The 22,999-nt window shown below is 41.4% G+C and overlaps 1 protein-coding gene across 1 annotated transcript in view; it reads right to left on the minus strand.

Moving 5' to 3' along the window:
• The window catches only part of LOC103601392 (RNA-binding motif protein, X chromosome-like), a 2,261-nt gene extending 1,915 nt beyond the window's left edge, over positions 1-346 (minus strand). Inside the window, exon 1 of the mRNA XM_008585793.1 lies at positions 5-346. Within this exon, the coding sequence (XP_008584015.1) occupies positions 5-346 (342 nt within the window). The remainder of the gene's footprint in view (positions 1-4) is intronic.
• Between the last annotated feature and the right edge of the window lie 22,653 nt (positions 347-22,999).

Genomic DNA, 22,999 nt, shown 5'->3' on the forward strand with positions numbered 1-22,999 from the left:
CGCCCCCGCGGGCCCCGCGCAGGCCCCTCGGGCGACCGCGGCTGCGGGAGAGCGACGGCGGGCCCCGTCGGCTGCTTTCGAACGCCGGTTTGGTGGCCTGGGCCACTTTGATGGCCTTACCATCCAGGGACTTGCCGTTCATGTCTCGAATGGCGGCCTTGGCGTCTGAGGGGTTTTCGAAGGTGACGAACGCGAAGCCCCTCGACTTGGCAGTTTCTCGGTCTTTCATCAGAAGCACCTCGATGATGCGGCCATATTTGCCAAATGCGGCCTCGAGAGATTTCTCGTCGGTTTCGAGGTTGAGCCCCCCAATGAAAAGCTTCCCCGGGCGATCCGCCTCAACCATGTCTGCCGGTTGAGTGGTCAGTGACGGTGGGAGGCGAAGGGGCGGCACCCGTCGCGACTTCGAGCCCGCTCGCCGAGGGCGGCTCCTACCGGTCGGGCGGCGCGTCGTCGCCAAGCCCCGGAACCGCAGTCACGGCCCCCCGCTGCGCAGGCGGAACGCTCCGGTTTGTACCGCCTGGGTCTGGTTTCGCAGCCGGGCAGGGCTCCTACTAACTGTGATTGGTTGTTGTCTCTAGAGGTCAGCCCGCTGCAGGGAGGTCGGCGGTTTGAGGCCGCTTCCTGGGCTATTCATCTCTACTATTCGTCTGACCCCGGCTTAACATCTTTAATTCATTGGGCGGCCGCTCAATGAAAAGCCGTTAGGTGGAAAAACTCTGTTTCCATTTCTCTTAATGAGAAGAATTATAATGCATTCAGATCCAAGGTACCCAAACCATAACAAATTATTAATTGAAAAATGAAATAATAACTTAAAAGTTGAAAATGCGGTTTATACGTAAAATTCACTCAAAATAAGATATTTTTCGGCACTTGCCAAAGAAAAGGAAGAATCGATTGTGGGCTTGGTTGGTGGGGAATGGTTGGTAGAATAGGAAGGAGAAGGAGTCATTCTTTGGACGCACTATTTTTTTCATTTTGCACCATTTTCTTCAATTTTTCAACCTTCTAAGGGTTCATAGTTCTGTAGTATTCAAACTGCCCTTTGAAATAATGGTATAGCACAGAAAGTCATCTCTAGGACAAAATAAAGGCAAAACATGAGAGCACTTGCACACTCGTCAAAGTAGCACTTGGACACCAGTCAAGGTAGCACTTGAGCGTTCATAGCAAACCGAAGACCACCCCTGCTCGGAAGAGGAAGCACACCTCAGCCAAGCAAAACTTTCTGAGCTCCTCTGAACAAGTCACACGATTCAGATTTGTTTCTTAGATATTCTCTAAATGGAAATGTGTGAAATGTAAATTAGCATATCTTTGCTTGAAATAATATCTAAGAAATAAAATCTAAGACTCATAAACTATACTTATTAGTGCATTTGGGGGCTGTTTGTTCAAAAAGTGGTATAGATTTCCTAAACGCTGTTAAAAAGAAAAGCTAACTTTAGTCATGAAAAGTCTATATGTGTGTACCTATAATATGTATATATATGTGTGTTATATTGGTTTATTGCAGTAGCTATAAAAAGCTGAAATAGTTAGTGAAAGCAGTCATTTTTATGATGTTTTGCTACTCTAACCGGGACACTTTTAAGGTTTTAAGATATTTTAGCATGCATGAATGGAAGTTAAAGTTAAATGCATTGTGATGAATTACAATAATAGGTTTTTATTATTAAAACATTATTGTATTTCTAAGATTAACCTACCTGTTTGGGATTTATTCATTTTCTTAAAATTGATGAATTGTGTTTGTTCATATTTTATTTAGAAATTTTAAATTTCTGAGAACAAAGGGTATTCACTTATATATTTCTTTCCCAATTTTGCCTAAAAGACCATCTGGGCTGGTGTTTTGAGTATATTTTAACTAACTAGTGATTAAATATTTTTTATTTTTCAGTCTATCCAGATTTTTAAAAATTTCTTCTTGGTTTTTGTAATATATACTTTTCTAAGAAGTTAAACATTTTTGTTTACATTTTCAAATTTATTTTGTCCATAGCTGTGCCCTGTTTTGTTTTCTTTCTTTTATGTGGCCAGTCTTGCTAGAAGTTGTTTTTTGGTTGTTTTTTGGGGGTTTTTTTGTTTGTTTGTTTGCTTTTAGTTTCTTTTACCTTACTGGTCATTTAAAAAGAAACAGCTCTTTTAGCTTTGCTGATCCAATTTATTTTGTCCATAGCTGTGCCCTGTTTTGTTTTCTTTCTTTTATGTGGCCAGTCTTGCTAGAAGTTGTTTTTTGGGGGTTTTTTTGTTTGTTTGTTTGTTTTTAGTTTCTTTTACCTTACTGGTCATTTAAAAAGAAACAGCTCTTTTAGCTTTGCTGATCCTGTGTTTTGATTTGATTTGGTACTATTGTCTTTATTTTCTTATTTCTACATTCTTTGGATTTACAGTTTGTATTATTTTTGTTCTAATTTTTAGACAGGACACTTAGCAATTAAGAGTTTTAAAAACTGTTGTTTCTACCTTTTGGATCTAAGGTTAAAACTTAACTCTCTATGTACTGGTTAACAGAATGTCCTGAGCTGTGATACATGGTTTTCATTGTTCGTTTCTTACCATTTTCTAATTTTCACTACTTCTTCCTTGACCCATGAATAATAAAGAAGTATGTTTGTAATTTTTCAAACATATGGACATTTTGTTTATTTTTTAACATGCTCTATATTATATCCATTCTTTGTTTTTTGTTGAGACTTGCTTTGAGACCTAATGTGGTGAGTGCATGTGCCTGTGAATGTGTGTGTGTGTGTGTGTGTGTATGTGTGTGTGTTTAATGTTCCATATATGCTGAGCATAAAGTGTATTCACTAAATGTTCGGGCAAAATTCTTTCTATATTTTGTGATGTTCAAATCTTCCTTATCCCAACTTAATTTTTTTCTTTGTTGATAAAATTGATAGTCATTAAGAACTGTTTTAAAATTTCCCATAATTGTGGATTTGTCAATTTCTTTTTGTTTTTATGTTCATTTCTGTTCCCCGTAATTCAAGGTTATATTATGAGATATATAAAAATTGAGAATTGCTGTGTTTTTCCGGTGAGTGCCTTTTATCATGTAATGATCCTCATTATTCATAATAACGTTTTATACTTTAGTCTGTTTGGTCTGATACTTACAGATTTCAGTACTTTTCAGATTTCTTCCTGCCAATTTGTGTGCTTTCAATTAACCATGACTTTCTTGCCACTTTTTATTCCATTTTTCTTGCCTTTTCATGCAGCAAATGATTTGTCTTTATTCCTTTTTTTACTATGAAATAAGTTATGCCTTCTATTTTTATTCTGAGTGATTACTTGTAATATTTTTATTGAGTGCTAACTTATAAACACTAAGTTTATAAATTAACTCATAATATCTGAAGTTTAGTGCTTGATTATTACATATGTGTATATCCATGTAATCATGACCCAGTCCAGATCTATAACATTCTTCTTCACCCCAGAGCATTCTCTTGTGCCCCTTTCAAAACAATACCTTCCTCCCAGACGTACCTGCTGTTCTAACTCACATCAACCATACATTACTTTTGCCTGTTCTAAACTTTATATAAATGGAATTATATAGAATGAACTCTTCTGTGTTTTGTTTATTTCACTCAGCATGATATTTTGGAGATTCATCCATGTATTATACCAGTAGTCTATTTTTTGTTTACTTAATTTTTCTAGTATTCATTGTATGACTGTACCATAATTTATTTTTTCCATTTTTCTGTGTTGATGAACATAGGGGCTGTTTCCACTTTGGGTAGTGATTCTTGTTTCCTCTAGTTCCCACAATGCTCCTTCCCCCATCCAACCAGTCAGAAAGTCCTTTTGCCCCCACCCTAAAATACATTTGGAATCCATTCACTTATCTACTTCTGCACTGCTACCACCTTCAAACAAACTATCACCACCTGTGGTATAATAAATATATTGGGTCTTTGTCCCTGCTTCTTGGCACAACAGAACTTATAAAATCCTCAGCATTTCTTGAGTGATGATTGTCTTTTGTTATTCACGAGTTCTTGACAACCATACCTGAACTTCTGCTAATGAAGTGACTACTGGTGAGGCCCCTGGATAGCTTCAGGTTGGGAGCTAGTCACCTGAGTATCCAACTCAGTGATTACAGAGTTAGAACTTTCAGTCTTCCTCAGGGGAAGTCAGAGGAGCTGGAGATTGAGCCATTTCTGGGCTTCCTCATACCAGACTAAGTACAGGAACATTGTGTATTTGACATTTTTGCAGCCTCTTGTTCCCGGGCTCCTTTCAGGTGGACTAGTTTGGGAATGACCCAGGATCCCTAAGGAGCCACTGCAATTCAGTAGTCTTTAGTATAAATTTTTGACAGCCAGAAACAAAGCAGACTGTTTTAGTGGCATACAGTCTGCAGGTGTAGCTCCCACAGTCTTAGTAAAGATACCTTACATATTCTTAAACTAAGGTACTTAACAAGGAATCCTATGACATGAAAGAATCAAAACCTCTCTCACTGAGCTTCTGAATTACTGAATCAAAAGTCAGACTCACCACCAGATAGATACTCAAATGGGCAAGCACACTGGAGACAAAAGGTCTTGTGGCTTGTGCTGGGACATCCAATTGTCACGTCCAAGGTTCAGTGGTGTTTTCAACCCAACCATAGAACTGTCAAAGAGAAACACCAGCACCAGACATTTGTTAAAAGTGGCAAGATAGATTTTAGTATAAACTTAAACTGTAAAAACTGAGCACAACTCCAACTAAGATAGAGGTGACTGATTTTTAAAGATAGAACAGAGAGGGAAAAAAAGGGGGCTATGGGGAAGTGAAAAAGCAGGAACAAAAAAAGGGACTGGGGGGCTGTGGGAAAGTGGAAAAATACAAATGGCGGTAAGTGGAAAATTACTGAAAAGGGTTTGGCAGTGTGGGTTGGGGTAATGTACATTGCATTTCCTTGAGCAAAGACTCAACACAGGGGCTAGTGTCACCTTCAGGGACAAGGCCTGGTGTAGGTGGTAGCCAGGCTAATGCTTGGTCAAGTCTTATAATACAGTATTCAGGCAAGTCCTTTGTGCCTTCTGGGAGTTCACAGAGTGACTAATTTAGGGGTGGTATCTTTGGTTTTGAGTGCTGCAGAGTGGAGGAATACATATGGGTTGATACAGGACCCACAGCTCACTATGAAACAATCACAGATACATGATCCAGGCATTCAACAGGTTATTCTTGAGGGAACAGCCAACCTGAGAGATTGAATAAAAGCTACTGTAAAGTCTGTTTGTCTTAAAAGAGGTGCAGTCTGACTGCCATTATAAATACCAGTGGAACACCCCACATGAAGCAGCTTCTTATGCAAGCCATGTGGGACTAGGTTTATAATAACCACTGAATATGCTCCTTACCTGGTCATAGTAAACTTGCTGTCTAGCCTTCCTCTCAGTGGCTTTACAGATGATAATTAAAAAATTAACATTAAAATGGGAAAGGAAGAGGGGAGAGTCAAAGGACGTGTCCCAGCAAGATGGAAATCTTTAGAGGGTTATTAAGAAATGGGATGAATAAAATGAACACTGATGGGGCTGAAACAAAGGTCTTAATACTATAGTGTCTAAGTGAACCAATGGGACTCTTTCCTGGTCCCTTGACATTTAAAGATCCCAAACAAGTATGCTGTATTTATTCCACATTGAAGAAATTTTAAAAGCCCAAAGGCAGAGATTACTATGAGAGCCTTGAACTGGAATATCCTGGGGGAATAAACAGATTAATCAAGATAAAGACTGACAAAAATGTCAGGGTCCCTTGGCTGGACCCCTTTCTGGAGACTCAAAGTATTATCCACAGGGGTGGGTAAAGTGACCAGGGGGTGAAGAAGAGAAGTTTCTGAGACCCTTTGAAACAAAGCCTCATGCACTGTGGTCCCAGAACTCATTGGTGAAGCCCTATGAACTACATTTTTATTTGGATAATACAGAAATGCGAGGGTTAATAGGATTTAAGTGATGAAGAATAAAAGAGGCTAGGAAAGGAGAATAAAAGAACTATAGTAACTCCATTTTTTGAACTTAATTGACTTGTTTTCTTCTATCCCAAGAAACTGACCCTTCATTAGAATTTACTGTTTGACAGATTCTTTTCTGAGAAGTTTGTTATCAGGAAGAAAGCCATTGTATGGATAAGGATAGCTAATATTGTTTAGAGAAATCCTGGGAAGACATGATGGGTCAACCTCTTAAACATATGGGAATTACTTATGAATTGAATAGCCTAGATTAGAATAGTAATAAACATTGTAAAAAGCCTGAGAAACCATTTGTTCAACATGTCAATCAGTGATCCATTCTGGCCTGGCAAGTTAGTGCAGTTGGTTAGAGTGCAATGTATGGACACCAAGGTCAAGGGTTCAGATACCCATACTGGTCAGCAGCCAAAAAAAAAAAAAAAAACCCACCAAAAAAAAAAAAAAGGAAAGTTATCCATTCCATCTGCACACAATGATCCATTCTGGCCTGGCAAGTTAGTGCAGTTGGTTAGAGTGCAATGTATGGACACCAAGGTCAAGGGTTCAGATACCCATACTGGTCAGCTGCCAAAAAAAAAAAAAAAACCCACCAAAAAAACAAACAAGGAAAGTTATCCATTCCATCTGCACACAATGTTTGGAATTTATGTACTGCTTAGATTTTCCTGGACTTAAACACTATAAAACCTGGCTTTTTCTACGTGGTTAGCAGACTTACTTCTCAGGCTGAGAGGTGGTCTCCCCAGTTTTCAAATCTAACTAAAAGCATCGTTTAAATATTATTACAGATTGAAGTATTTGTTTGACCTGTGTGAAAGTTTGGATGAAAATTGGAATGTTTAAACAGGCTTTATGTGAAGAGGTTGTCTCTCCTTACCTGAATGTTTTATGGGAATAGATATTATGGGTGACTAGGAAACAGTTTCTGTATCTAATATTGTAAAAACCAAAATGTGAGCAACAATTAAATTGAGAGGATATAGAAATAGAAGGGTTGATAGGACTAAGATAAAAGTTTGGATGAAAATTAGAATTTTTAAACAGACTTTATATGAAGTGATTGTGTCTCTTTACCTAATTGTATTATGGGGATATTGTGTCTGACTGCAAAAAGTTTCTCCTACCTAATACTGTAAAACACAAGGCATATGGATCTGCCCTTTAAGCAATATTAATTAGTTAAATGGGAACACATAAGATTGCCTGAGTCCACACAGTATGGAATAAAACCTGGAGTGCTAGTGTGGACAAATTCTCTGTACAGTAGACCTTTGTGAAGCGCAGACTGGCTTGTGGCAAAAGCCCCTGAGGGCCCCCATTGATGACTACTGGGACTTTGGACTAGAGAGTTTCCATTTGAGGCAATTACTAGCTTTTTCTTAGACATTAATTGAAACTGCCCATATAATAATCTTATCACCTCATATCCATTAGGATGATTACTGTCAAAAAAACAAAATAACAAGTGTTGGTGAATATGTGAAAAAATTGGAACCCTTCTATACTGCTGGTGGAAATGAAAAATATTGCAGCCACTATGGAAAAGTGTGGTAGCTCTTCAAAAAATTAGAAATAGAATTACCATATAATCCAACAATCCTTTTTCTGAGTATATAACCCGAAGAATTGAAGGCAGGGTGTAGTGGATTGAATTATGTCCCCCCAAAACTCCCTGAAGCTTGAATTGTGTCCCCCAAGTTTTATGTATTAGAAACTTAGACCCCACTGTGACTGTGAAGAGGGTGGGAAATCCTATTGTGGTAATTGAAAGGTGGAGCCCTAAAGAGGTGATTGGATTATAGGACCGTGCAGTAGTGAATGGATTAAAAATGGTCAGGGGCATGGTTCTGAGGGCTTTAAAAGAAGAGGAGAGTCTGTCTCGGTCTTTCCACTCTCTCTTCTTCCAGCATCTTGCAATGTGAGACCCCTGGGTCACTGTTGCCACCACTAGATGGACTTTGAACTTCCCAGCCTCAGAAACTGTATGCGATAAATGTCGTTTTTTTATAAATCACCCAGTTCCATGTATTTTGTTATAAGCAACAAAAAAGACTAATACATAGGGTCTCAGATATTTGTATACCAACATTCATAGCAGTATAATTCACAGTAGCCAAAAAATAGAAGCAACACAAGTGCCCATTAATGGATAACTGATAAAGAAAAATGTAGTATATATACACAATGGAATATTATTCAATCTTAAGAAGGAAAAAATTCTGACGTACTACAACATGGATGACCCTTGAGGGATATTACATTAAGTGAAATAAGCCAGTCACAAAAAAGACAAATACTGTATAATTTTACTTATATGAGGTATATTGAATGATCAAATTCATAGAAACAGAAAGCAGAATGGTGGTTGCCAGGGGCTGGAGGGAGGGGGAGATGGGGAACTATTGTTTAATAGGTATAGAGTTTCAGTTTTGCAAGATGAAAAAGTTCTGGGGATTGGTTGCACAACAATGTGAATACACTTAACACTACTAAACTGAGCTCTTAAAAATGGTTAAGATGGTAAACTTCATGTTGTGTATGTATTGTACTAAAAAATACAGTATAAATAATAATAATCTTAAAACGTGAAATACATATGATATCTTGGGTGATGTCAGAGAAATGTGCTATGCCCAGAAGAGTTCCATTATAAAATGAAAATGGTTTGTACAGGAAAATGGCAAAAACCACTTTTTTTAAAACTCTACACTCAACTCTTCTGACATCAAATGTGTGGGGATTTTCCTGACACCAACCAATTCTATGACTCTCTGAGCACCAACTGGGTGTCCTACAACTCAGTTATGATGCTACCTGAAATTAGTGCAGACCTCTTATGTTAAGGGCTTATTCCCACAAGACTCCTCCCCACCCCACGCACACACTTCAGATGCCAATCACAAGGACAGGGTTCCCAGGTTACCCATACTTCTGTCTGACGTGGCTACGAATTCGGGATTCCTGCAACCTCCTCTCCAGGTTTGACAATTTGTCATGATGGCTCACAGAAATCTGGAAAACACTCATTTTTTACCAGTTTATTATAAAGGATGAAGAGGACAACCAGTCGAGGTCTAGAAGTGTCCCGAGTGCAGGAGCTTCTGTCCCCATCGAGTTGGAGGTGTGCCACCTACCCAGAAACTCTGTCTTTTTAGGGATTTTTATGGAGGCAGAATGATTCTTGACAGGCAGAAATGATTATTAATTAAATCTCTAGTCCCTTTCCACTCCGTGGAGTATAGGGAATGGGTCTGAAAGTAGGTCTTACTGGTGACCAGCCCCCATCCCAAAGCTATCCAGGACCCCAAGAGTCACCTTGTTAGAACAAAGAACAATTCTGTAACCCAGGAGATTCCAAGTATTTAGGAGCTCTGTATCAGAAATTTGAGTCAAAGACCAAATATTAGAACAAAAGATGCTCCTAGCATCCCTATGACTTGGGAAATTACAAGGGTTTTAGAAGCTCTGTGTCAGGAACCAGGGATTAAAACAAGAAATTACTCTAGCATTTCTGTTGCTCAAGAAATTACAAGGGGTTTAGTAACTCTATGTCAGCAACTAAGGACAGAGACCAAATATATAGTCTGTATTATGTCATAACAGGAATGTGTGACTGTGGGAATACAGAGAGTTATTGAGCAGCTTCATGAGCAAATAGACTATTTTCTCCTACTTTGACTTTGGAATAGTGCGAGGAGCTGCCAGATGCTGTTCTATGGATAGTGCCTGTGAACAGGTCTTGATTGACCAGCAAAGAGTTGTTTGGTTTATGGATAGCAGTTTCAAGATAAATGGACAGCATCCTGTTTGGAAGGCCACCACTGTGTTTGACAGAGGTTAAAAAAATCAGCTTGGTGGAATGAATTACATGCTGTTTTTCTAGCAGTGATAGAAGAATTAAACAATGCTAAAATCCCCTATGTTTAGGTTTTTACTGGTCCTATGGTCAGGCAGAGATGAATTTTGGGGGCGCCCATATGTAAATCACCATGGAAATTTGAGGGGTGCATTAAAATAGGACATGTTGATGCCCATCAGAAGAACCCATTTGTAGATTCAGAAGGTAATTGGAATTGACCAGTGGATATCCCAATGTGCTTGCTTGAGGTGGCCACCTGGGTCCATGAAATGAGTGGATGTTGTAGGGCTGTAGCAATGCAGCGATGGACTGAATCTAAACATATTCCTCTTGCCCCTCTGAGGCACAATACCACTGTTCTGTCTGCCAACAAAAGATACAGAGACTGCAGATGACTATGCGTCCATTACACATTCCCTGGGAGAAGGCCCTGGATATAGCTGGTAAATGGGATTGATGCTGGCTACCAATGGGTCTCGACAGAAACAGACACTAACTGGAATGGCTTTGCTTACCTAGTGATGCATACAAATGTTCAGAGTGCTATAAAATGACCGGAATAGAAGATATTGCGCCAATTAAGACCACCAAATCAGATTTCCTCAGGCCAAGGAACTATACTTTACAGCCCATAATTTCAACAGCGGGCAGAGATATTCTCCTCAGCATGGTAATTTGGTAGAGAATTGGAACAGGCAATTGAACATTGGTTGTCTAAAATGGGAGGAGATAAAGGAATGAAGGGCTGGCTTACATGCCTTCATGAGTATGTGTTCACTCTCAACACAAGGAGGGCCGAGGGAGTGTTCCCACTATATATATATCCCTCTGTTTTCTGGTAGATCTGCAGGAGTGGGGTGGGGGACAATGCTTATATGACTATGCAATTTTTCCCATGGGGAAGATGACTGATGAGTATGTTTTTTTCCTTTTTTCCCCACAACAACTCAACTTTGTTTTTCCTACTTGATGGTCACAGGACCAGGACTGCAACTACAAGTGCGAGAAGCAGGGATGATTCCTAAGCAAGGAACTCTAGCTATATTTTAAACCTTTATGTCAGAATTCCTAAGGGCCTGATGGGGTGTGTTGTGCATTCCCTCCATCTGGCAAAATTGGGATTAACAGTGAATTCAAGTATATTGGCTAATGGAGAAAATAGCCCACTACTTCGGTAACTATGTATCCCTACTGTATATGGATGAGGATAGGCTGAGGGGAAGGGACATGTTAGACCAGTATTGCTGTTTGCAATCTAGACCATCACCGTAGTTGAACCTAATGTACCTTACAAAGGTGGACAAGTTTGGGTATAAATGGAGAGAAGGAGGAATAGTAGATAAGGGTAAAGGAATGAATAAATAGGTTCTACAATGAGGGAAACCCAATAGTACATTAACACCTCAAAAGAGGCTCAGAGCAAGAGATAATATTATCTTTATTCAGTTATAACGATGCCTGAAAGGGTGAAGAAATCTGTTGCTGAAACGACTCCTGCTTTTAGAACCTGACAGGATCCAATAGAAGCCTGAAAACCAGAGTGGCCTCATCTTGGGAGACATTTTCATACAGCACGATGATATACTGGACTAATTATTAATGACTGAATGGGACTTAGTAATGTGCCAGTATCTTTTGACTTTTATTTTTCAGGTTATATCTACCATAATGCAATATGGTCTTGTTGTGGATTGGATGTACCACCAAAGCTCGCTGAGACTTAATTCCCACCGTGACAGTGTTAAGAGGATGGGTAATCCAATTATGGTAATTGAAAGGTGGTTCTTGAAGAGGTGATTAGATTGTGAGGACTGTGCTCTAGTGAATGGAGTAACCCATTGATGGTTTAATGGTGGTCATAGACATGGTTCTGATAGCTTTAAAAGGAGAGCCAGTGAGTAGGACAGTCTCTCTGCTCAAGCCATCCGTTATGTGACACCCTACATTGCTGTGTAGAGTCACCACCAAGAACAAGGCCCTCACCAGATGTGTTCCCTGGACTTTGGATTTCCCAGCCTCTGAAACTATAAGCAACAAATATTCTTTCTTCATAAATTCCCCTGTTTCAGGTATTTCTGTTATAAGCAACAGAAATGGGCTAACACAGGTCTTATACTTGCATTGTTGGTAAAATTATAATACTAATATTGATGCAAATGTATTGGGAAATTTAGTTAAAAGCCTCCTATCCTTATGCCCCACTGATGCCTCCAAATGTTATTCCAACAGATATGATCCTTTTGCTATAAAGGATCCATGGTCAAAGACAAGGGTATAGCCTATGATATAATTAAAAAAAAAAAAAAAAAAAAGTATGTTTGGTCTTTGTCCTGGTTCCTGGTACAGAGCTCCTAAAACCCCTTTTGACTATACTTGAGTTTATGCTAAGGTGGTGACTCATGGTGGGACCCCTAGATAGTTTTCAGATGGGGGCTTGTCTCCAGAGGAACCAACTTTCTGATTGGAAGGTTAGAACTTTCAGCCCCACCTCCCATCCTGACTTTTGGAGAGGCAACAGAGATGGAGTTCAATCACCAATGGCCAATGAATTAATCAGTGATGGCTATGTAATAAAATCCCATATATAAACACTAATCAGTTGGGTTCAGGGAACTTCCAGGTTGGTGAACACATGGGGGTCTGGGAGGGTGGTATGCCCAGAGAGGCCATGGAAACTAACCTTTTTCCCTCCTTGACCAACGTACCTCTTCATCTGGCTGTTCATTTGTATCCTTTATAATAAACTATAGTTGTAATATAGCATTTTCCTGAGTTCTGTGAGTGGTTCAGTGGTTCTAGTGGTTATTGAACTTGAGAGGGGTGTGGGAATCCCCAAACTTGCAGTTGGCTGGGAGGCTATTGAAGTAATCAGGTAGAAACATTATATTGTTTTCATACAACAATTGTCAATTCTCTCGCACCAACCATCCTACAATTCAATTCTGACACTAAGTACCAGGAGTTAGCGCAGACCCCACAGGTTATGGGCTCAGTCCCAACAAATTGCCCTCACTTCAGATGCCAGCTGCAAATGGGGTCCCCAGGCTACCTGAACTGCTGCCAGGTCAACTGCAATAAAGAAGTTCTAACATATGGTATTAATAAATTCCAGCACTCATGGAACTAACTGGTTTTGACAACTCATTTTGAAAAATTCTTAAGTAATAATTACAGTTTTCATACCTGAAATTACAAAAATACCTTAAATAGATGAGAATTTTATGTGTTTGTACACTGTGGCCTGACAAAAGTGAGTCATTAATTTTCATTCCTTTTACAACTTCCAGCAGCAAACTACCAGCAAACTGTAATAGGTCTGAATGATAAATGAAGGTGTGAATACAGGTGAACAAGGAAGAGTACGCCAAAGGAGCAAGAATCAAGCAAAGAGGGAAGCATTCCCTATGGAGTTTCTCACTAACTACACTGGCCCCAGTACCCTACAAGAGAATAACTGGGACAGGGAACCCTAGGTGGGGGGTTGGGGAGGCGGAGAAGCTCTAAGAGGAAGAAAAGAAATGTACGTACCATCAAGGAATAGAGGCTACATTTTAAGAAAGAAAGAGGAATCACTCTCTTCCCTCAAGAAAAACAAAAAAATTGTATGAATGACTATGTCCTGGCAAGGAAGAGTTAGAGAACACAAGGAATTGTCTTGTAGGTCCCTATCTACTCTGGGGTAGACATCCCTAAGACAATTGAATGAAACTCCCATCCTTCCTACTAGGAAGGTCAGGGGAATTGCCCTGAAAGCAGCACCAAGTGTCTGTGGCCTGAGATCCTGACTCTGTTTCCAGTATCTTCAGAGATTGAGCTCCAGTCCAACCGTCCAGATACTTGGAGTGACCTCTCGGCTCTATACTATGCCACAAGTTCCTTGACAGTGAAGAGGAAGCTTCCCAGTTAGTCTGCAGCTTCGGCATCCCTAATTTTTAAAAAATTTAGTTTCATCGAGTTTAATTTTTTTAATTATGGTAAAATACACATACACAAAATTTACCATCTTAACGATGTTTAGGTGTACAGTTCAGTAGTGTTAAGTACGTACACACTGTCGTTGCAACCAATGTCCAGAACTCTTTCTCCTGCAGTCCTGAAACTCTGTACCCATTAAACAACTCCCCACTGCCCTTCCCTCAGCGCCTGCTGACCATCATTCTACCTTCTGTCTCTATAGAGTTGATAACTGGCCACGCCCTCATTTATTCAAACAACATGAACCAAAAAGCCTAGTCGTCTTTTAATGTTTCCCTTAATTCACACATATTTATATTATTTCAGTGAATGATAACAAGCGTCCTACTTGGGGGAATCCTCTTCTGTCCTTTAGGAGAGTGGCTTCAGAGATTGGGACTAAAGCTCTATTATGAGCAGCGAAATTGCTCCCCCAGCCCCGCGCGGGCAAAGCACTCAGTAAACGCAGGGGTGCGGTGGTCGCTCTCTGGGGATGGAGAGCAGGGTTGGGGTCGCCTCCTTTCGAGCCGCATCCACGTCCTTACCCGACGCCCCACGCCGATTTCCGAGGGCGCCAGGAGCGGCCGGGCAGGCTCCGCCGGCAGAGCACCCGCCCTCCGCAAGCCGGGCCAGGGCTGCCCGCTCTCCCACCGCACGGCGGTCCCGCCCCGGCCTCCCTTCCACGCCTTGTATGAGGACTCGAGGCCTATCATGTATTACTTTAGTGCTACATTAATAAATCCCAAAAGCCAACTAGAAACGAAGGGCTCCTCGAGACAGACTTCCGGGACTCTCGCTGGAGGCAAAGACTGCCATTCCCGAAGTCTCCCAGGGCCAGCGCGGTTCTGGAGGATGCGTCCCACGCTGCAGAACTCCGCGGGGTTTCCCGTGACAACAAGATCACCCACTCCACTGAGTTGCCAGGAAGTTGGAAAGTAGTACGAATGCTCCCAGGAGAGAAGGACGTCTTTGCTTCCGTTCACTCATGTACTCGATATTTAAGGAGAGCCCAAAATGTGCAAGACACTGTGCCATGGGCTGGAAATACAACAGTGAACGAAGGAGCCACGGTCCCCGCTCTCACTGAACTTACTTTACGATGAGGGACATAGACAATAAAGAAATAAAATAATTAAGTCTCTGTAATAGGAGGAGGAAAGAAAGAAACACGCTGCTCTGTTTGGAAGGGGAAGTGATGACGGTATTTAAGATAGAGCGCTCAGCCTCTCCAAGGAGCTGATACTTAAACTGCAGCCTAAGGGACTGTTCAGAGTGAGCGCTATGAGGAGGGACGAGCGGGAAGAGGAGCTGAGTGGGCAGACAGGGTGGATAATCTATGCAAAGGCCCCAGTCGTGGAAACACTTAGAGCATTCAAGGAATTGCTAAGAAGTGAGAGGGGAGAGCGACATATGGGAAAGCTGAACCAAATTATGCAACCTAGAATAAACAGCTTTAACAGCTTCCACTTACTCTTGCACTCTTTCAACAAGTATTTGTTGAGGAACTACAATAGGGCAGGCACTGAACTAGGTGTTGGAGATTCTGCGGTGAAGACAAATAGTAAGGGGGGCTGTTTCATTAAATAACTAATTACATCTGAAAGAGACAAAAGTACTAACCATGTGTACGTTTACCGTCTTTCTCCTTCCCACGTTGTTATAAAGAAACTGCTAGTTTTTACCCCTTTCTCGGCTCTTAAAAAAAAAAAAAGATACTTATTTGCTGGGAGAGCATCCATGATGATCTACAGAAGAAATGAATAAGGAGTGAGAAAGGAAGAGAAAAATATTACAGAGAACAAAATGTGCAAAGGAAAACAGACAAAATGAGGAGTTGAACGCAGTGTTGTTCTGTGTGGAAGCAGTGTTGGTGGTGGTTTACACCATGGCTGGGTGTCAAGAGATGAGGCCTGATGTATGCAGCAGAGGCGGGAGGAGGGGGAAAGATATTTGAATATATAGAAGGCTTTGTTTTGTTTTAAAAGAAAACTTTGAAGGTGGTGTGGAGGACAGAGTAGAATGCAATAAAGGAAGCTGGGAGACAAGATAGGATATGACTTAAACTGTTAAGGAGACTGAAAAAGAGAAATCTTTTCAATTGAGTTTTCGTTTATAATTTGCTCTTTTGCTCTAAAGAAGTGTATTGATGATAGAAGGGTCAAGACGGTTGCCCTGCCTTCTACTTTCTCCTTCTTCACCCCTAAAATTCATTTTCTCCCAGGCTAGGAATCCAGGGTGTTAGTGAGATATACATAATATATATATATATTTTTTTGTCTTTTGTCTTTTTCCGTGTCCGGCAACGGATCGCAACCCTCAGTGTTGCCCCCCTACCGGACCGGGGACCGGCAACGGGATCGCAACCCTCGGCGTTGCTCCTGCACCTCGCTCAGCCAGTGAACGGGAACTGGTCCGTATGTGGGATCCGAACCCTCGGGCGGGAGCGCCGCCATGCTTCCCAAGCGGCGCACTATCCAGTGCGCCACCGGGCCGGCCCTACGTAATATTTTTTTAAGTCTTCATTGTATAGGTAACTGAGGTATAAAAATACTAAATATATTTCCAACATCAGAGAACTTGTAACTGGTAATAACAGGATTAAATCTCACATCTTTTGATTCCAGCTTCAAAGGTTTATTTCTCTAATTCTTTCCTGGTCCTTTATTTTCTACCTGTTGTAATCCTACTTATCAAACTAGACACAGTTCAGATGTCAACTCTTCTATGATAGGCTATATTATAGAGAGGGCCTTCTGCAATTCTGACCTCTCCCCCCAAGGTGGGCTGATCACAAAAATCTGAACTCTGCGGCCACAGTCTAAGACGACTGTCTCTGCCTTAGCAATACTGATATTTTGGGCTGGATACTTTGTTGTGGAAGCTGTCCTGTGCATTGTAGGATGTTTAGCAGCATCATTGGTCTCTAACCATTTGATGCCAGTAGTAACTCTCAGTTGTGACAACCAAAAATGACCCCGGGGATGGCCATCCCCAATCCCAGTTGAGATCCACTGTTCTAAGAGATAAGCAGTGTTAATTATCTAGAGTGCGGCGCTTGGGAGCGCGGGGGCGCTCCCACCGAGGGTTTGGATCCCATATAGAGACCAGTCCGCTCACTGGTTGAGCACGGTGCGGGCGAGACACTGAGGGTTGCGATCCTGTTGCTGGTCGCGGTACGGGCACGACACCGAGGGTTGTGATCCTGTTACCGGTCACGAAAAAAAACAAAAAGGAAAGAAAAAAAAAAGAAAAAAAGAAAGAAAATTATCTAAAACCTGAAAACAGGCAAAAGGGATTATTGTGTGTTCTTTTGTTGAAATGCTAGGCATTTTCTAGCAGGCTGGAAATTATCTGATTTTCTAGGGGCCTATATCTATATTTGACTCTCAATTTGCTATTGATCAGGAACCTTACAACACTGTAATAATAGAAATTAATTGGTAAGAATCTGATAGCAATGCAAATAATTCTTGTCAACTAGTAGTACAAATTATTTCTGTTTCATTGAAACAATAATCCCAAAGGTTATCATTTATTGCTCTGTGGGATATTAATCAGTTTTGTATCTACCTTCCAACATTTTTTTAAAATGCCTTTTCTAATGGATATATAAAACCTTGCTCCTCAAATGTTTTTGAACTAGCATTTTACTAGTTCCTTTATTAATGAATTGATAATAAATCTTTGACAAGTGTTCATTCTGTATTTGTATAAGAGCCAAGTTTTAAAATCTTGGAAAATTATATTTTAATTCCATCATTAGATTATGGCAGACCAAATAGAGTCTTTGGAAGACATTTTAAAGCAAAGTAGGAGAATAAAAGATATATTTTCTCCTTGATTGCTAAGAGGAACGCACACAAGTTTAGAGCTGCTTGTGGTATGTTTCTCCACACTTACCCAATACCATAGACTCAAAATATCTAACGCAGAAATCTAAGGAACTACAGGAAAAGATAGAAAATGTCTCTGTAATATTAGAAGATTTAAAGAAAACGTTATCAACAATTGATTTTTTAATTAGCAAAAGTCAGTACAAGATTCGAACTGTGTAATTAAAAACCTTGATCCAAGGTACATATTTTTTGAGCACCCATAGAAAACTGATTATAGGGCCGGCCCGGTGGCGCACTGCTACAGTGCGCCGCTTGAGAAGCGCAGCGGCGCTCCCACCAAGGGTTTGGATCCCACATACAGACCGGTTCCCACTCACTGGCTGAGCAAGGTGTCGTATAACTTCGTATAATGTATGCTATACGAAGTTATTACGTACTTTTACAAGTGCGACACTGAGGGTTGCGATCCGTTGCCGGACACGAAAAAAGAGACAAAAAGACAAAAAAAACCCCCCAAAAAACTGATTATATACAAGGCCCATAAAGTCTATTTTAGTTAATTTAAAAATATTTTCATACAACACACATTATCTCATCACATCTCACTTAGACTAAAAATCAATGAAAGGATAACTTTAGAAACCCCTAAGTCTGGACATTTAAAAACACATTTCTTTTTTTTTTTTTTTTTTGTGACTGGTAAGGGGATTGCAACCCTTGGCTTGGTGTTGCCCGCACCACGCTCAGCCAGTGAGTGCACCGGCCATCCCCATATAGGATCTGAGCCCGCAGCACTCCCAGCGCTGCACTCTCCCGAGTGCGCCACGGGGTCGGCCCTAAAAACACATTTCTATATGACAAATGGATCACAGAAAAAAAAATTCCAGTGTAAATCAGCAGATATTTGGACATAAATGCTAACGAAAATAGTCCATATTCAAGTATAAGAATTTAAAATGTAAATAAAAGGAAATTTATAGCCTTAATATTTATAATAAAAGAGAAAGAAGGCTGGAAATCATAAGGTAAGAATTCAGATTAAGAAGTTAGCACTCTAGGGCCGACCCCATGGCTCACTTGGGAGAGTGCGGCACTGGGAGCGCTGCAGGTTCGGATCCTATATGGGGATGGCCGGTGCGCTCACTGGCTGAGCGTGGTGCGGGCGACACCAAGCCAAGGGTTACGATCCCCTTACCAGTCACAACAAAGAACAACAACAACAAAAAAAGTTAGCATTCTAGACATCCAGTCAAGATGGCAGAGTAGATGGTCCACAGCATCACTCTCTTCCACAAATCAACCAACTTACAACTATAAAAAAGCAATGACAGCCAAGCTGGGGCCACTAGAGCTCAGGGGAAGAGGAGGAGAGACCTACTTACAACTATAAAAAAGCAATGACAGCCAAGCTGGGGCTGCTAGAGCTCAGGGGAAGAGGAGGAGAGACCTACGGAGTGCATGAAGGTGGGAGAAGCCACGATGAAAGAAAGAAAAAAACACTCCGACCATTACGAATCCCAGCTGTTTCCAGGGTGGAGCTGCTGAGTGCATGGAGCAGGAGCTGGCGAAAGCCACAGCTGAGCCCTTCAGATGAAGTTTCTTGGAGGAGGCAGAGGAGAAGAGGGTCCTGGGGGCCCCCAGGCCAGCAATACTACTAATAGGGTTCCCGTGGACCCACATAGGACCAGGGAGCCACAACAACTGAAAAAAAAGAGCCACTCAGAGGCTGGTGAGTCAACACAAGGGACTGGAGCACAGCCTATCCCATGGGAAGTGTTTGGAGCACAGGTGGTGGGGAAGACAGGCCCACCAGGAGAACACTGGGGCACAGCAAGGACAGCTGATCTGCCCCCTAATCAGCATAGGCCCACTCAGAAGAAACTGGTCAGGAATCTAGAACTGCAGGGGGTACAGTTTGATGAAAAGACTCAGGCCCAGACCAGTGTTTCAGCACAACCCAGGTGCACCAGATTTCACTAGAAGCAGAAGTAACAATAAAGTATCATTAAAACCTGAGCTGCACAAAAAGCCTTCCCTAGTGAAGCAGCAGCAAAGCAGCAATTTAGCTCAACCACAGAGCTCAAGTACTGGTCCTCACAGGAAGTTCACCATTTTAGAAGTAAGCAGAGGACAGCAAATTAGTTCCAGCACAGAGTCTGAGCGATGGGAACAGCAATTAATCCACACAGAACTGAAGGAAAAGATAAAGTACCCACAACCAGAGACAAAGTTTGATATTAACTAGTAAAGGTCTCATTTCACCAAAGAACACCTATAATGCCTAGAAGGACCAGAAGTCTCCTGGGCTATCAAGCCAGAAAGAGGGGAGGGCTGGGAGTCTCAGCCATGCCCCCTGACACCCGAAACCCATCCTGAGAATGGGGGCTGAGGGCCTCAGCCACACACCCCTGACAAGCAGAACCACCCCAGCGATGACCACTTAACCACAGCAAAAAGGGCCCTGGGTTCCTGAGCTGATGAGGTGGGGGGTGGGAGCTTTTGCCACACCTCCCTGACATCTGCACCCAGTTGTGGGGAAAATAGGATAATTTAGTCAGGCTCCCTAGGCTTAGGTCTGGTTGGGGGGTGGAGCAGCACATTTCTTTGTAAACAAGTTGTGTGTGGGTGGGGTGCACACATGCACCAATGTGTCTTTCCAGTTATTGCTTTTGTGTGTTCTGCAGTTTGTGAAGCAGGCCTGGGCAGAGAGCTCCCTCTAACAATAGAGCATGTTTACTCTGTTGGCAGCTGCTCAGTTTCAGTTTTCTTTGGACTTTGCCCGTAGCAGTTGAGTTTCTGAGTTTCTCTGTTTCTCTTTGTACTGCCCAGCTCATAGTGTTTTGTCTGAAGACTGACTATTCCTTCAACCAAGGCTCCAAGGACCTTTTTGTCCAGTTACCTAGCTCATAGACCTGTGTGTGTAGTGTCTGAAGACTGACTATTCCTTCTTCAACCAAGGCTCCAAGGACCTTTTTGTCCAGTTACCTAGCTCATAGACCTGTGTGTGTAGGGTTTGTGAACGGGCTTGAGGGGGGTCTGTGAGCTCCAGACCCTAGCTCTAGCTCTACAATTGGCATCGTCAGCATGATTATGGGACACCGGCCCAGCAATGACCAAGCCCCCACTGGAAGCCCCCCACCCCTTCTCCCCTGTGGGAACGAGGGGGGTGCCACAGGCTTCAATCCCACCCCTCCCCTTCTTCATTCTTCCATCACATTTCCTTCCCCTTTCCCTTCTCCCCCTCCTTCCCAACTGCTCTGCAACATTATAGAATGTAAAAAAATAATATTAATAAAATAAAATAAAATAAAAAGAAGTTAGCATAAAAACAGAACAAATTTAAAGATAACAGAAATAATGCAATAAGAATTTAGAAAATAAGTAAAAAAGAAAACAAATATAAATGTAAAGAATCCACAAAGCTAAAATTTGCTTTAACTACACTTTGATTCTGTGACTATCCTATTTGACCCTTTAGCCACCCAACTTAAAATTTCAAACTCTTCCTTCCCCGGGGCTGAGTTTAGGGTGAGGGTAGTAACTTGCCTGATGCACAAAACTTAAGGAGATGCCAAAAAACTAAACCAAGATAAATAATATTTTAATGGAATATTTTTTAAAATCAAAATTAATGCAAAAATATCCATGATGACCAAAATATTAAAATTTTAAATAAAGACAGCATCTGACACTGCACTTGCCCCATTCTAATCCTGGCCCATCTGATAGCAGTGACACCAGGGGTTTTCAAAACTTGAGTGGTGACATTTCTAGCGTATTGCTATTAGTTCAAGATAAACATTCTTCATTGTGTTATGGAAGTACCTGGAAAAAAGACTGAATTTTATTAAATGCCATTTCAACACGTACTGAAGTGATTATTTGGTTTTTCTGCATCAACCAGTGATAAATTACAATATTCTTCCTAATATTAGTCCTCTCTTGTACTTCTGTTATAGATTATGATGGTCATGGTATATTTTAATTGAATGTTGGAATTTTCAAAAAATTTTATATTGGGTCTTTGTATATTTAGTCATAAGTGACATTTGTCACCTTCCTCTATAATGCTCTGAAATGATCTTGAAAACTTAAGAATTCTTCTTTACCTGACAGTTTAGTAGAAACCACCTGGATAGGAAGCATTTACCTTTGCTGAAGTTTTCCATGGGCAGCTTGAAAACCATGTTGTCTCTGCAGCCCAAGGCTGCCATGTGAAAGGCGGACCACTGCTCCGCTGTGTATTTTCTTTTCTGTGTTATGACAGCCCCGGGTTAACTTTCTCGAACCAGCATAACTGTCCCCTCTCTCTGTTATCACCTATGCCAAATATCAATGGTATCATTGCTCTGTGTAGGTATCAGCTCCAGTAACACTACCTATAAATTTTCACATCATTACCATTTGTCCTTCTGCCTTTGTGGTTTACTCTGATTTCCAGCCCTGCCACGTTGACCCAGGGTCAATTATACCAGTGTCATATTGTGTTCCTTTCCTGGCACACAGCTCCTAAAACCTGAGGAATCCCTTAAATGATGTGTCTTTTTGCTCAAGATGACTGGTGGCTGGGGGCTAATTGCCAGGGAAACCAACCATGTGATTAGAGGGTTGGAACTTTCAGACCCATCCCAGCCTTCAGGAAGGGGATGGTGCTGGAGGCTGAGTTGATCACCAATGGCCATTGATTTGATCAATCATGCCTGCCTAATGAAACTGCCACAAAACCCTAAAAGGATGGGTTTCAGAGATTCCCAGTTGAAATCATCCACATGCTGAGAGGGTGGCACACCCCAACTCTACAGGGACAGAACCCTTCTGACTCTTGCCCTATGTATCTTTCATCTGGCTGTTCACTTGTATCCTTTTTACTATCCTTTATAATAAATAAATGTAGTGTTTTTCTGAGTTCTGTGAGCCATCCTAGCAAATTATTGAACCCAAGGAAGGGGTTGTGGGAACCCCAATTTATAGCCAGTCAGAAGCACAGGTCACAACCTAGGACTTGTAATTAGAACCTGAAGTGGGGAGCAGTCTTGTGAGACTGAGCTCCTGACCTGTAGGATCTGATGCTATCTCCAGGTAGAAAGTATCAGATTGAATTACAAGACACCCAGCTGGTGTTGGAAAATTGCTCGGTGTGCGAAAACCCCACACATTTTGGTGACCAGAAATGTAAAAGTGTTGACTGTGAGAAAGTGTTTTTCCCTTACTACTAGTTAAAAGGCTTTATGTCCTACAGACAGGGAGAAAACAATTGATAGTTTGTGGTGGACTAACAACAGCCATAAATTCTTTGATACAATTCCCATCAAGAATTGATTGCCCTTGAATCTGGACTGGCCTGGCCTGTTT

This window comes from Galeopterus variegatus, unplaced genomic scaffold (genome assembly GCF_000696425.1).
Source record: "Galeopterus variegatus unplaced genomic scaffold, G_variegatus-3.0.2 Scaffold3716, whole genome shotgun sequence".
NCBI classification, from domain to species: domain Eukaryota; kingdom Metazoa; phylum Chordata; class Mammalia; order Dermoptera; family Cynocephalidae; genus Galeopterus; species Galeopterus variegatus.